Genomic DNA, 12,287 nt, shown 5'->3' with positions numbered 1-12,287 from the left:
GACCTCGGAGGCACAGCTGCAGGGTCTGCAGTCCTCTGGGAACTTCCTCCTCTCAGGTGCTCTGATTTGGGCTCCCTGGGTGCCTCTGCCCCAGGCCGCCCACCAGGCGCTCCCTTGCCCCGTCCTCCGTCTGGAGCCCCTCCCGATGGCCGTCGCCACCCACTCTCCTTCTCTGTCTGGAAGCTTGGAGAGCGAGAGCAGAGGCCTGGGTTCAGGTTCTCAGGGATCTGGGTTCAAGTCCTGGCCCCACCTGCACTTGGGAAAGCTGCTACCTCTCAGAACCCGTTTCCTTCACTGTGAAGTGGAAGGAAAATTGCCCACCTGGGGGGCTGTTGTGACTATAACCAGCCAGTGGTGCCTGCAGCACCCACAGACCCCCAGGCGTCTTCAGGGCTCCCTGTGCCCCCAGCCAGCGCCAGGAGCCTGCAGGACCGAGAGGGGCCCTGGCAGGGGTGCACAGACATTCAGATGTTCAGACCTGAGGCCCAAGACCTGCCTGCCAGGACAGGGACACTCCTGCCTGGGGAGGCTGGAGTCCCAGAAAGTGAGAAGCAGTGGCCCAGCGCCCTCTGTTCTCACTTCCTCCCCACCAAGCACAAGTATTAATTACACAAACCTCAGCTTCCCGGGGGGGCCAGGAGGAAATGCCTGGCAGAGCCCTCCGTCCCACCCCATGCAGCCTGGGTCTCCCTCCACCGGCCCAGCCTCTTCCACTGCTGCTTTCAGTTACCCGGCTTTGTAGGAGCAAGCACCCTGTCTGTTTTCTTCTTTCTCAAGCCATCTTAGCTGCTTTTGATCTGTATTCTTCCATGTAAAATGTAGAGTACATTTATTGATTTCTTTAAAAAAAAAATTGAAGCCCAAATGAGACTCTGATTAGGATTGCACTGAATTTATTATGTCCCTCTGGGGAGAATTACGTGTTTATAACATTAAGTTTTCCCGTCCATTCTGTTGGGCTTGCTAAGTAAGCTGACATGTGATCTGCAAATGATGGCAGATGACTGTGTGAGGTGACCTTGGGAATGTCATGGCTCCATCGGTGGAGCACAGGGGGGTTTTTAGGGCTGTGAAACTAATGTGAACGACACTGTAATGGCAGAGACACGACACTATGCATCTGTCAAAACCCACAAAACTCCACAGCAAGAGTGAGCCTTACTGTATGCAAATTTTAAAGTTCAGTCAGGAGGCCGGGTGTCTAGGACGGAAGGCGGGCCCTGTGTGGCCAGAGCCTCTGGTTATATTACAGATGTAGGGAGCAGCCTCACTGGGGGGGCTGGGGGATGGGGCTGACCTGGGTACCCTCACAAATGATGAAGTCTGTGAAGCCAAAAGCAAATGGACCCGCACATGAGCCCTGTACCCCGGTAGACACATGCTTCTGCCACGGGGTACAGGTGAGCAGTTCCTCCACCGCTGCCCCTGCACACTGGAGCTTAGCGATTAGGTCCATGGATGGTGGGTGGTGGGGCAGGTTCCTCACTGTGGGGTGGGAGCTACAGACAAGCAGGGGCCGGGGCCAGAACGACCCACACGGCCGAGGGTCAGTCGAGACAGCAGCACCAGCTGCTTCCTGTGGGCTCCCTCTCCATGCGGGCGGTGTGACGGTTAACTTTATGTGTCAGCTCCCCTGGCCGTGGGGTACCGGGTTGAACGTTATTTCTGGGGATGTCTGAGGGTGTTCCGGATGAGATTAGCATTTGAATCAGTGGGCTCTGTAAAGCAGGCCGCCCTCCCCAGGGTGGGTGGTGTCACCCAATCCGCTGAGGACCCGAATAGCGCGGAAGGCAGAGAAAGGTGAATTTGCCCCCCTCTTCCTGCCACCCTGCTTGAGCTGGGACACTCAACTCACCTTCTCTGGCCCTGACACTGAGATTAACGCCATCAGCCCTCTGGCTCTCAGGCCTTCAGACTCGGACCGCACTGCACCACCAACTTCCCTGAGTCCCAGCGAGCAGGCGATAGGCTTGGGACCTCTCAGCCTCAGTAACCACCTGGGCCCAGGCTTCAGCTGGCATTTCCCCTGCTTGAACTTCTTTCTCCTGCCACCTTGTGAGAAGACGCCTGCTTCCCTTCCACCATGATTGTAAGTTTCCTGAGGCCTCCCCAGCCATGCAGAACTGTGAGTCAATTAAACCTCCTTTGTGGGCTGGGCAAGGTGGCTCACACCTGTAATACCAGCACTTTGGGAGGCTGAGGTGGGTGGATCACTTGAGGTCAGGAGTTCGAGAGCAGCCTGGCCAACATGGTGAAACCCCGTCCTACTAAAAATACAAAAATTAGCCGGGCATGGTGGCACGCACCTGTAATCCCAGTTACTTGGGAGGCTGAGGCAGGAGACTCACTTGAAACCAGGAGGCAGAGGTTGCAGTGAGCTGAGACTGCACCGTTGCACTCCAGCCTGGGGGACAAAACAAGACTCTGTCTCAATAAATAAATAAAATATCCTTTGTTTATAAACTACCCAGTCTCTTGTAGTATCTTTATAGCAGTGTGAGAACCAACTCATACACCAACTATATTGAAATACGGTTACCAAAATAATAAAGTAATTTTATTGGATTTCTTGTTAATCTACTGATTCAGGCCGGGTGCGGTGGCTCACACCTGTAATCCCAGCACTTTGGGAGGCCAAGGTGGGTGGATCACCTGAGGTCAGGGGTTCAAGACTAGGCTGGCCAACATGGTGAGACCACATCTCTACTAAAAATACAAAAATCAGCTGGGTGTGGTGGCACATGCCTGTAGTCCCAGCTACTCGGGAGGCTGAGGCAGGAGAATCACTTGAACCTGGGAGTCAGAGGTTGCAGTGAGCCGAGATTGTGCCACTGCACTCCAGCCTGGGCAACAGATAAAAAAATAACCTACTGATCCAGATCTAGCAGCAGCTGTCATGACCAACAGTGTTGAAGCAGGAACAAAAATGAGGCTTCAAGACGCCGAAGAACTAAAACACAATGGGAAAACACACAGGACTTTGCTGACGGTGGAGTCCCAGGTTCTGTGGAGACCGCTAGGTCCTTTGGCCACATTCATTATTGAGGAACACTCACTTTAGGCTAGAGGTTGGGGAAAATAAAGATGCAACGTTTTTCCATCCAAGTTCAGAGACACCTGAATCCCATGATCAGTAGGTTCTAGTTTAGAAACCCGGCTACAGAGTTTACACCCGAGTGTGGGGATTACATCTTCACTGTTTCTTGATTTTTAGAAAAAACAAAACAAAAAAAACCTGTAATCTGAACCAAGGTAACTCATCTCCCTCCCTTCCTACAGGTGTCCACGCCCTTGGGGAAGGTTACAGGGGGTGGATGTGCTTTTGACCCCAAGGGCTCCCTACGTAATCCAGGCCAGCCTGGGGCTTGGAGGAGGGCGGGTGAGCTGATGAGAACCTCTTCCCTGCTCAGCTTCCACCTGCTGGCATCTGTGTGCCCACCACACAAAGCCTGGGCCATGGGCGACTCCTGTGAGCAGGGCTTCACCCTCTTCCCCTCTCACTACCCCCCACCCCAACTGCAGCCCCTCTCCTCCCTCCCCTTGGTTCAAGATGACGGCAACTCCCCAGGAAATTTCTACTGGGATCTGGTTTGGTTTTTGCTATTTATGATCCCCTAAACCCATCTTCACCTCCCTGCTAGGGCTCCCCAAGTTGACTGGGGAGGAGCCCACATTCCCCATGATTCCAGGCAGCAAAAGGCACTTCTGGCAGGAACCCGCATCCCGGGGCAGGCCCTGGGGCACCTTGGGCTGGGGAAGACTGCGGCCCCAAAATCTCCACTCCCCGCGCTGCCATCTGAAACACCACCATGATAGATTATTGTCTTAGCCTAGGGAGAAGGCACCTGTGCTGGCTAAGAGGGGTCCTGACAGAACTGCCTGGACAGTGTGGGTGAGACCATTGCACCCTCCTGCCGAGATGGTGGGCCCTGCTACAGAGCCTGATGCCCCTGAGGAGCTGGGACCACTGCCCTCCCAATACACATACACACACACACACACACACAGAGACACACACTGACACAAACACAAACACACACAGACACACACAAACACAGACACACACAAACAGACACACACACAGGCACACAGCACACACACACACACAAACACACACACACACAAACACACAGACACACAAACACACAAACACACACACACACACAAACACACACACACCCTTCACAACCTTCTCGGGCTCTTAGCATTTTCTGCGGAGCTATCAAGGCAGGAAGATCCAGGAGGGACCCCAGGGCAGGGAGAGACCAACTCTCCCAGCTGAAGAAGGCAGCGTGCTTTCGCGTAAATAACTGAGTGAGCTCACACTAACAGGAAGTGTTTTGATTTCGCAGGCTGAGAGTTCATCCCGTCGCTGACCAGACATGTTTGCTTTTAGGTTCTCTGGTGGCTCACAGGTCCCAGTTCCAAATGCAAACATCCCGAGGCGGCCCCTCCCCTCCTCAAACTGCACCTTCCCCGGCATGGCGCTGCCTGCAGGCTGTAGAGAGGGCCTGGGCTTTTTCACGCCTTGGGCAGGTGTAGACCAGGGCAAGGAAGAGGAGAAGGATGTGGGCAACCCTCCACCACCAGGGAGCTCCACCACCACTCCGCAGGCCCTGGTGTGGCACCGTCCCCAAGGGCTGGCACCGGCTAGTGGCAGGCCTCAGCATCAGAGGGTGGCTGAGTCCCACACGCCACCCCTACCCCTCTTCCCGAGACTGAGCCCCTCTCTCTAGCCCCAGAGCAGGAGTCACCCCCAGCCCCACCGGCCATTGCCCATGAAGCTGGTTGGAATTGCCCTCAGCAGCCACAGAGGCCCCAGTGGGGTCCCCAGCCAGGCCAACATGCACTAGCAGCTCAGAAAGAAAGGCCTTGTGTCCGGTGACCCCACCCCACCCCGGAATGTGGCCGTTCTCTCCTCCCACCCCTACAGCAGGGCTGAGGTTGTCCCGGGTACAAAGGCCTTTTGTCCCCACAACAAACCCCCCGCCCGACCCGCTGAGGTGACGCAGGAGCTGGGAGAGTGGCAGCCTCCATGGTGGCCACAGTGGCTCCCAGCTCCCCTGCAGCAGGGCCTCCCTCCTCCCCCAGGGCCGGGCAGAGGGCACCTGCGGGGCATCTTCCCCGGCACCCCCTGTCTGCAGAGCACCCTGGTGAGAATGATCTAATCGGAGAGCCCAGGCTTATACACAACTTCTCTCTGCCAGCTGAGAAATTACGTTTCTGATTAACTTGTGTTACCCACAATACACTGTAGACTAGAGAAGGCCAGGACCCTCTGAGGTGGTGCAGTGCCCCCAGTCTTGTTCTGGGTGTGGGCTCCACGGACCTCTTTATTTTTCAAAACTCATATACTTCAGTTCTATGCATTTTACTCCGGGTAAACTGTATCTCAGGCCAGGCGCGGTGGCTCATGCCTGTAATCCCAGCACTTTGGGAGGCCAAGGTGGGTGGATCATTTGAGGTCAGGAGTTTGAGACCAGCCTGGCCGAAATGGTGAAACCCGTCTCTACTAAAAATACAAAAATTAGCCAGGCGTGGTGGCAGGCGCCTGTAGTCCCAGCTACTCAGGAGGTTGAGGCAAGAGAATCGCTTGAACCCGGGAGGTGGAGGTTGCAGTGAGTCAAGATTGTACCACTGCATTCCAGCCTGGGTGACAGAGCCAGACTCTGTCTCAAAAAAAAAAAAATCGTATCTCAAAAATACATGGCCGCAAAAAAATACATGGTCATTGTTTTAAAACACCAGAAAATATAGGCAAAAGCTGAAAGAATTCTGAACAACCAACGGCCGCTGCCCAAGGCCAGTTGCTGTGAGTGCAGGTACTTTCCACCTGTCCAGATGCCTCCACGCATGTGACACACACGCAACACCAACCACACAACGCAGGCCGCCGTGAATGCCACTTACATCTGTCAGTGACAAAACCTGACCGTGTTTCCACTAACTCTGACACAATATTTTAAATGATTGCACATTATGCTGTGTGCATAAGCCAATTTGTATTCAACAAATCCATGTATTGTTGGAAATTGACTCCTTCTGGGGTTATTCTTTTAGAATTCTAAGCAGTAGTGCCGCAAATATCCTGGTAGCTTGGTCTTTGAGCACCTTTAAGGCGCTATCTTGAGGTAAAGACCCAGGATTGGTGTTGCCAGGGCAAAAGACACTCACCTGCATTTTAAAGGGTTCTTTGTTTTTGTTTTTTTCTGAGATGGAGTCTCGCTCTGTCACCCAGGCTGGAGTGCAGTGGTACGATCTCAGCTTACTGTCACCACATCTGGCAAATTTTTGCATTTTTAGTAGAGACAGGGTTTCACCATGTTGGTGAGGCTGGTCTCGAACTCCCAACCTCAGGTGATCCACCCACCTCGGCCTCCCACAGTGCTGGGATTACGGGAATGAGCCACCGTGCCCAGCCTTAAAGGGTATTTTTAACACCTTATGGAAAGCAGGGGTTCCAATAGGCTTTCCAGTCCAGTCTCTTCCTTGATCTTTAGAACTCCGAAGAGCCTGGCAGACGCTGAGCCTGCGGGGGAACACGAGAACCATTCGGCCTTGGAAATAAGGCTAACCTACTGGATGCAGACCAGAATGCAATACACCTTGACAGTATAAAACTAATCCCTGGACTTCTGGCCGGGCGCGGTGGCTCACACCTGTAATCCCAGCACTTTGGGAGGCCGAGGCAGGTGGAGTGCTTGAGCTCAGGAGTTCGAGACCAGCCTGGCCACCACGGTGAAACCCCATCTCTACTAAAATACAAAAAAAAAAAAAAATTTAGCTGGGCTTGGTGGCATGTCCCTGTAGTCCCAGTTACTCGGGAGGCCGAGGCAGGAGAATCACTTGAACCTGGGAGGCAGAGGTTACAGTGAGCCGAGATCACGCCACTGCACTCCAGCCTGGGCGACAGAGCAAGACTCCACCTCTCTCTCCATATATATATATTTTTTATATATGTTATATATATAATATATACATAAACTCACTGCATTCTGAGTGACCAAAACCAGACAGAGGCTGTAGGGGGTTGACTACAGGAAATGGAATGACCCGAAGAACCAGAGGACAGAGTTTGGGGTGACCATGGCAGCTGGAATGTGAGGGGGAAATCTCAGAAAGGAGAGCGCCGTGGAGAGGGATTCCCCAAAGACTGCATGAAAAACTCAGCTCAGATCTCTGGCAGAACCTCGAGCTATGTACACACAGGACAGATCCCCAGCAACTCACATAACTGAAGAGAGATTTACCTGCCAGCCACACAGAGGAGGCAGCATTTACTGTTTGAGTTCAGTCAGGTTAACTGCTTGATGACACGAAACCAAAACAGTTAATAATCTGGAGAGGAAGATACGGAATTGCACGTCCTTACAACGTAATGTTCACAATGCACAGGGTCAACCCCAAATCGACAGACACACCAAGAAGCAGGCAAATGTGACCGAGAATCAAGAACGAGAATTGATGGGAGCCAGAAGACAAAGAAATATATCCTTAAAGTGCTGAAAGAAAAAACATGGCCAACCTAAAATTCTACACCCAGAAAAAATATCCTTCTGAGATGAAAATGAAATAAAGACTATTCAGACAAACAAAAGCCAGGAGAATTCATCTTTGACAGATCTGCATAAATGGAATATTAAAGGAAATATATCTAGGCATGAGGAAAATGATCGCAGATGTAAACATGAACATGTAGAAAAAAATGAAGAATACCAGAAAAAGTAAAATATGTGGGTAAATTCAATGGAATATGGACTGCTCAGAACAATACTTGTAGTACCTTATAGAGTTTAAAATACAAGTAGGCCAGGCGCAATGGCTCACGCCTGTAATCCTAGCACTTTGGGAGGCCAAAGCGGGCAGATTGCCTGAGCTCAGAAGTTCGATACCAGCCTGAGCAACGTGGCGAAACCCCATCTCTACTAAAAATACAAAAAATTAGTTGGGCGTGGTGGTGCACGCCTGTAATCTCAGCTACTCGGGAGGCTGAGGCACAAGAATCACTTGAACCCAGGAGGCAGAGGTTGCAGTGAGCTGAGACTGTGCCACTGCACTCCAGCCAGGGAAAAGAGTGAGATCCTGTCTCAAAAAATTAATTAATTCATTAATTTAATTTAATTTAATACAAGTAAAACCACGTGTATAACAATTATAACAAAGGAGGTCGGGGATATTTGCAATACAAGTGTACAGCCAAGTACAAAAGACTTATGTCCAAAACATACGTAAAGAGCTCCTACAAATCAACAAGAAAAGGATAGACGACTCCCTAGGAAGTGAGCAAAAAGATTTGAAGACACTTTACCAAAGAGGATATGCGGTTATGCTCCAGCAAGAGGAAGCTCCATGTGCCGCAACACAAGTTATATGTCCTGATGTGGGTGCCTTGCTGGGGGTGGTGGGGGGTGATTCGCCTGCAGACTTCAAAGCCCTGCCTGCCGAGATCCTTGACTTCCCAGCCCCAATCAGACATCACTCAAAGGTGACCTCCCCACTCCCAGCACCAAGGAGTTGCCTTTGGACCCTGACCACCCTGATGGCCAAGGCTAGGCTGGCCAGCGCCTCCCCAGCAGCCCTTCAGAGGCCTCCACAGCCCTGTGCCCAGTCTGACACAGTGTGTCAGGTGGTCATGAGCACGGTGCCCTTCCAGCAAGGCCACCTCTGCCTGTGGGGAAGGGCCTCAGGCAGGCAGGCCGGAAGCACCCGCAGACCCTGCACTCAGAAGCTGCCACCCCACTTGTTGAACCTCGTGTTTTAGAAAGGGTCTTCCATTCACAGCATCTCCCTCTCCCCAGTCCTCCTCCCAGAGGCTGTTTAAAGGTGGTCGTGGGACCCCCAGTGTTCCCAGGGTTATTCCTAGGGATGGACTTCTCATAAACAATATTGCCCCTCCTCCCAGGTCCCCAGGGCAAGGAGCAGCGAGCCTTGACCTGCAGCCGCTGTAGCCCCAGCCTGGGGGAGGAGACAGCACAATCAGGGCCAAGTGGAGTCAGGGGTGGGTGCCCTGGGGCGGGGGGCGCGGGGACGGCTGTCCTGGCCCAGCCACCTTCCCTGCCTCCTGTGACATCAGCCCATCAATTCCCTCCCTCTTTTGCCCTCACTAGGTCAGGTCTCTGGCCCTTGCAGCCACAAGATTCCTGACTCCTGTGTCCTTGTGAAAGAGCCATACACAGCAGCAGGGGGACTGCCCCCGCCAGGACCAGCCCAGGATTCCTGCTGGATTCCGTGTGTCAGGACCACCCATTCTAGTAGAGGAGCAGGAAGCCCGGAGAGGCAAATCGGCGTCTAGGAAGCAAAGACGGATCCCCGCCCCAGGGCCGCCTGAGGGGTGAGAGGGCTGAGGCTGGGGTCTGCTGTTACTAGAGCTGAAACCTACGGACCTACCCAGCCCCCGTTTTTGCCGCTGGGGAGATCCACGGGGAGATCAAGGGGCCTGGGGGGGCCCTCCCGCCTTGGGCGTTGGTTGCCACATCTGCACGTGACGGGGAGAAACGTGTCATTCCAGGAGGACAGGAGGGCAGGGCACCTGAGGGCGGATCCCCAGATATAGGGGCATCCCCGGTACCCACCCCCGTCCTGTGGAAGCAAGAGGAGGGGCCGCACCCCTGGGTTTGACAGGCAGCAACCGCCTTCCAGGCAGAGCGCTGGAGGGACCTTACCACACCCCCTTCAGAGTAGCCCCCTCCCCCCACCGCTGCCCTGGACCCTGCGGCCAGCAGGCTGGAGGTTCCTAGGGCTATGGGGGACAGGACGCTGTGGCTGGCTGAGGACTTTGTGCCAATGTTCCCACTGCCTCTGGGTACTGGGGACAGCCAGGCCACACGCGGGGGCAGTGGGACTTAGCACCTGAGCCTGCTGAGCTCGGGAAAGCCCTGGAAGTTCTTGGTTCCCTGAGGTGGGGCAGGGAGGAGGGAGTCCCTGGTGTGGCCTGGTTCTGCTGGGCGGAACACTGAACACCCCCTTCCCTGACGAAGAGGCGAGAGCTGCTTCGGGAAGAACCACCTGTCCTCACCCCACTCGGTCTGGAACAGGCAGGGCACTGGCCTGCCGGGTGCGCCCACCCCTGTGCCTGCAGCTCTGCTCTGCGCCCTGCTCCCTTACTCCACCTCTTTCCACCTCCTCCCCTTCCTCCTCCTCCCAAGGAGGAGGCAGATGGTGGTGGAAACTCTGCTTCCTTCATTTTCCGGAGCGTGACTCAGCACCGCAGCTGCCGCCTCGGCCCCCACGCAGCAGCGCGAAGCCTGCCCTCCCCTACAGCGGAGCCCGGGGACTCCCCAAAGCACCCCTCCCGCAACTCATCTGGAGAACGCAGGGCTGCGGGCTGCCGAGCCCACCTTCCCGGAGCCCCCAGCCCAGCGGACCCCTCCTAGGCAGCTAATTTCCCGCCCACCCGGCGACGGCAGAGGGCGGGTGCCGGGGCGGAGTGCGGGCAGGTGGGCGGGGCTGCAGCCCCAGATCTCAGGGACACACAGAGGCCACCACAGGGCTTCTTAGCTTCTGGGTGGCCTCCCTGCCCAGGAGACTGGGCTGAGCGAAGAGGAGGGGAAGGCCTAGGAGGGACCCCAAGAAAGGACCCATCAGAAAACACAGGGAAGTAGGAAAATGAGAGAAAATTCCAGAAGCAAGAGGCTTGGCCCATGCCCCGCAGAGCCAGGCCTCAACCCACGTGAGAATCTCTGAGAACCCTGACCGCAGCCCACCAACGCGGCCCCGGGGCCTGCTCTGAGCTCCGGTCGGCCCTCCTCCTGCCTACATCAGAGCCTCCCCTGGGAGCCCCAGAGATCCCCTCAGCTCCTTCTTGGGACAAAGGAACCCTCACTGCTGAGAGCCCCTGGGGGCTCCTCCCACTCCCCCACTTGGCTCCCTCTCTCCTCCTCACTCCCTTTGTGGTGGTCTTGGCCCAGGAGAGTCCTGGCACCGCCAGCTGCTCTGTAAGCCCCTGGGGGTGGCCAGCTGGGGCGGGGGGGCTCCCCACTCCTGCCTGGCCGTAATCACGGAGCCGTGCCTCGGGATGTGGGCACACACTCGTGCACACGCACACCGTCTCAGCAACTGGGCTCTCCTGAGAGTCCCCTTCCCAACCCCCAAAACAAGACCTGCCGGCGCCCCCACCCCTTTCTCTCCGTTCTATCCCCCTCCCCACAGCCCTAGGTACAGCTGCAGAAACTAAGGCTGAAAGAGGTCAATTCCCTTCACTCCATGTGGCAGAGCTGGGGTGGTCAGAGACCCTAGACCCCAGCTGAAGGCTCCCGCCCTGACATGGGAAGCCCCTCCTGTGAGGCCTGAGCGGGTGCCCAGGACCAGACGGGCCAGCCCAGGTGAGAGGCTTCCTGCCCAGAGGCCCTGAGGGTGACCTGGCCAGGGACTCCAGTGCTCACAGGTCCGGGTGGGTCCCAGCCCCAGCTCATCCTCTGTTTGCTGGCAGTGGCCCCTCTACTCTCCCCCAGGACTCCGGACAGCTCTGCACAGAGGCCTCATCCCCACCCAGCTGGGCAGACTCCGACCTTGCCACCGGGTGCCTTCCCATTCTCCTGGCTGCCAGCCACTCCCCTCTTGCAACCTCAGTTTCTGCATCTGTAGGTTGGGAGTAATGAGATTCCCCAGCCGGCCCGCTGGGAAAGCTGGGCGTCCTGGGGGAGGGAAGGGGAAGGAAATGCCAGGAGCTGCGTGGAACCAGGTCAGGGAGGCACAGGCCCAGCCCCAGCTGCAGCAGCCACTCTGTGGGCCCAAGCAAGCCCCAGGCCCTGGGCCTGTCCATCTGTAAGCAGGGTGATGGCACTGCCGGGCGCAGTGGCTGAGGGTGGACCCAGCCCAGCTGCCCTCCCTAGGCACTCATCAGGCCCAGTGCTGGGGCAGGGCACCTGGCCCACACCACATGGATGGGGACAACCTCCAGCTGGGCTACCCTGACGGGGACAGAGGCAAACAGGGCTCCCAGGATTCCGGGGCCAGCACAGCTCTGTGGCTCCCGTAGTGTCAACTCCAGGCCCCAGAAAGGACTGCAGGGGACCAGGCTGCTCCTGGGGGACCCCAGATGCCCTGGCTCTTCTCTAGGGGATCTTGGGCTGAACAGGGGACTGAGGCCCCAGAGGAAGGGTCAAGACAGATCCCTGAGGGTCCCCAGTCATTTGTAAATTACCTCTGCCCTCTGCAAAGAGTGAATGCTGATTCCTCGGCCTCTGCTCAAACATATGCACTCTCTCAGGTTCACACTCACACATCCCCTTACCATTCGGCAGACCCCACCGGCTCTGTCCCAGCTCACCCCCTCCGCCTGGCCCTAC

The 12,287-nt window shown here is 55.8% G+C and overlaps 1 protein-coding gene across 1 annotated transcript; it reads right to left on the bottom strand.

Annotated features, from left to right (window-relative positions):
- Nucleotides 1-3,932: 3,932 nt before the first annotated feature.
- On the bottom strand, nucleotides 3,933-7,434 carry LOC115832489 (keratin-associated protein 5-10-like; the record flags this gene model as incomplete). Its single annotated transcript, XM_030803794.1, has 2 exons — nucleotides 3,933-4,211; nucleotides 7,384-7,434. Coding segments are annotated over 2 exons (330 nt in total), but the record flags the coding sequence as incomplete, so codon positions are not given.
- Between the last annotated feature and the right edge of the window lie 4,853 nt (nucleotides 7,435-12,287).

Source organism: Nomascus leucogenys, chromosome 22a (assembly GCF_006542625.1).
Source record: "Nomascus leucogenys isolate Asia chromosome 22a, Asia_NLE_v1, whole genome shotgun sequence".
Taxonomy (NCBI): domain Eukaryota; kingdom Metazoa; phylum Chordata; class Mammalia; order Primates; family Hylobatidae; genus Nomascus; species Nomascus leucogenys.
This window is presented reverse-complemented; position numbering and strand designations above follow the sequence as displayed.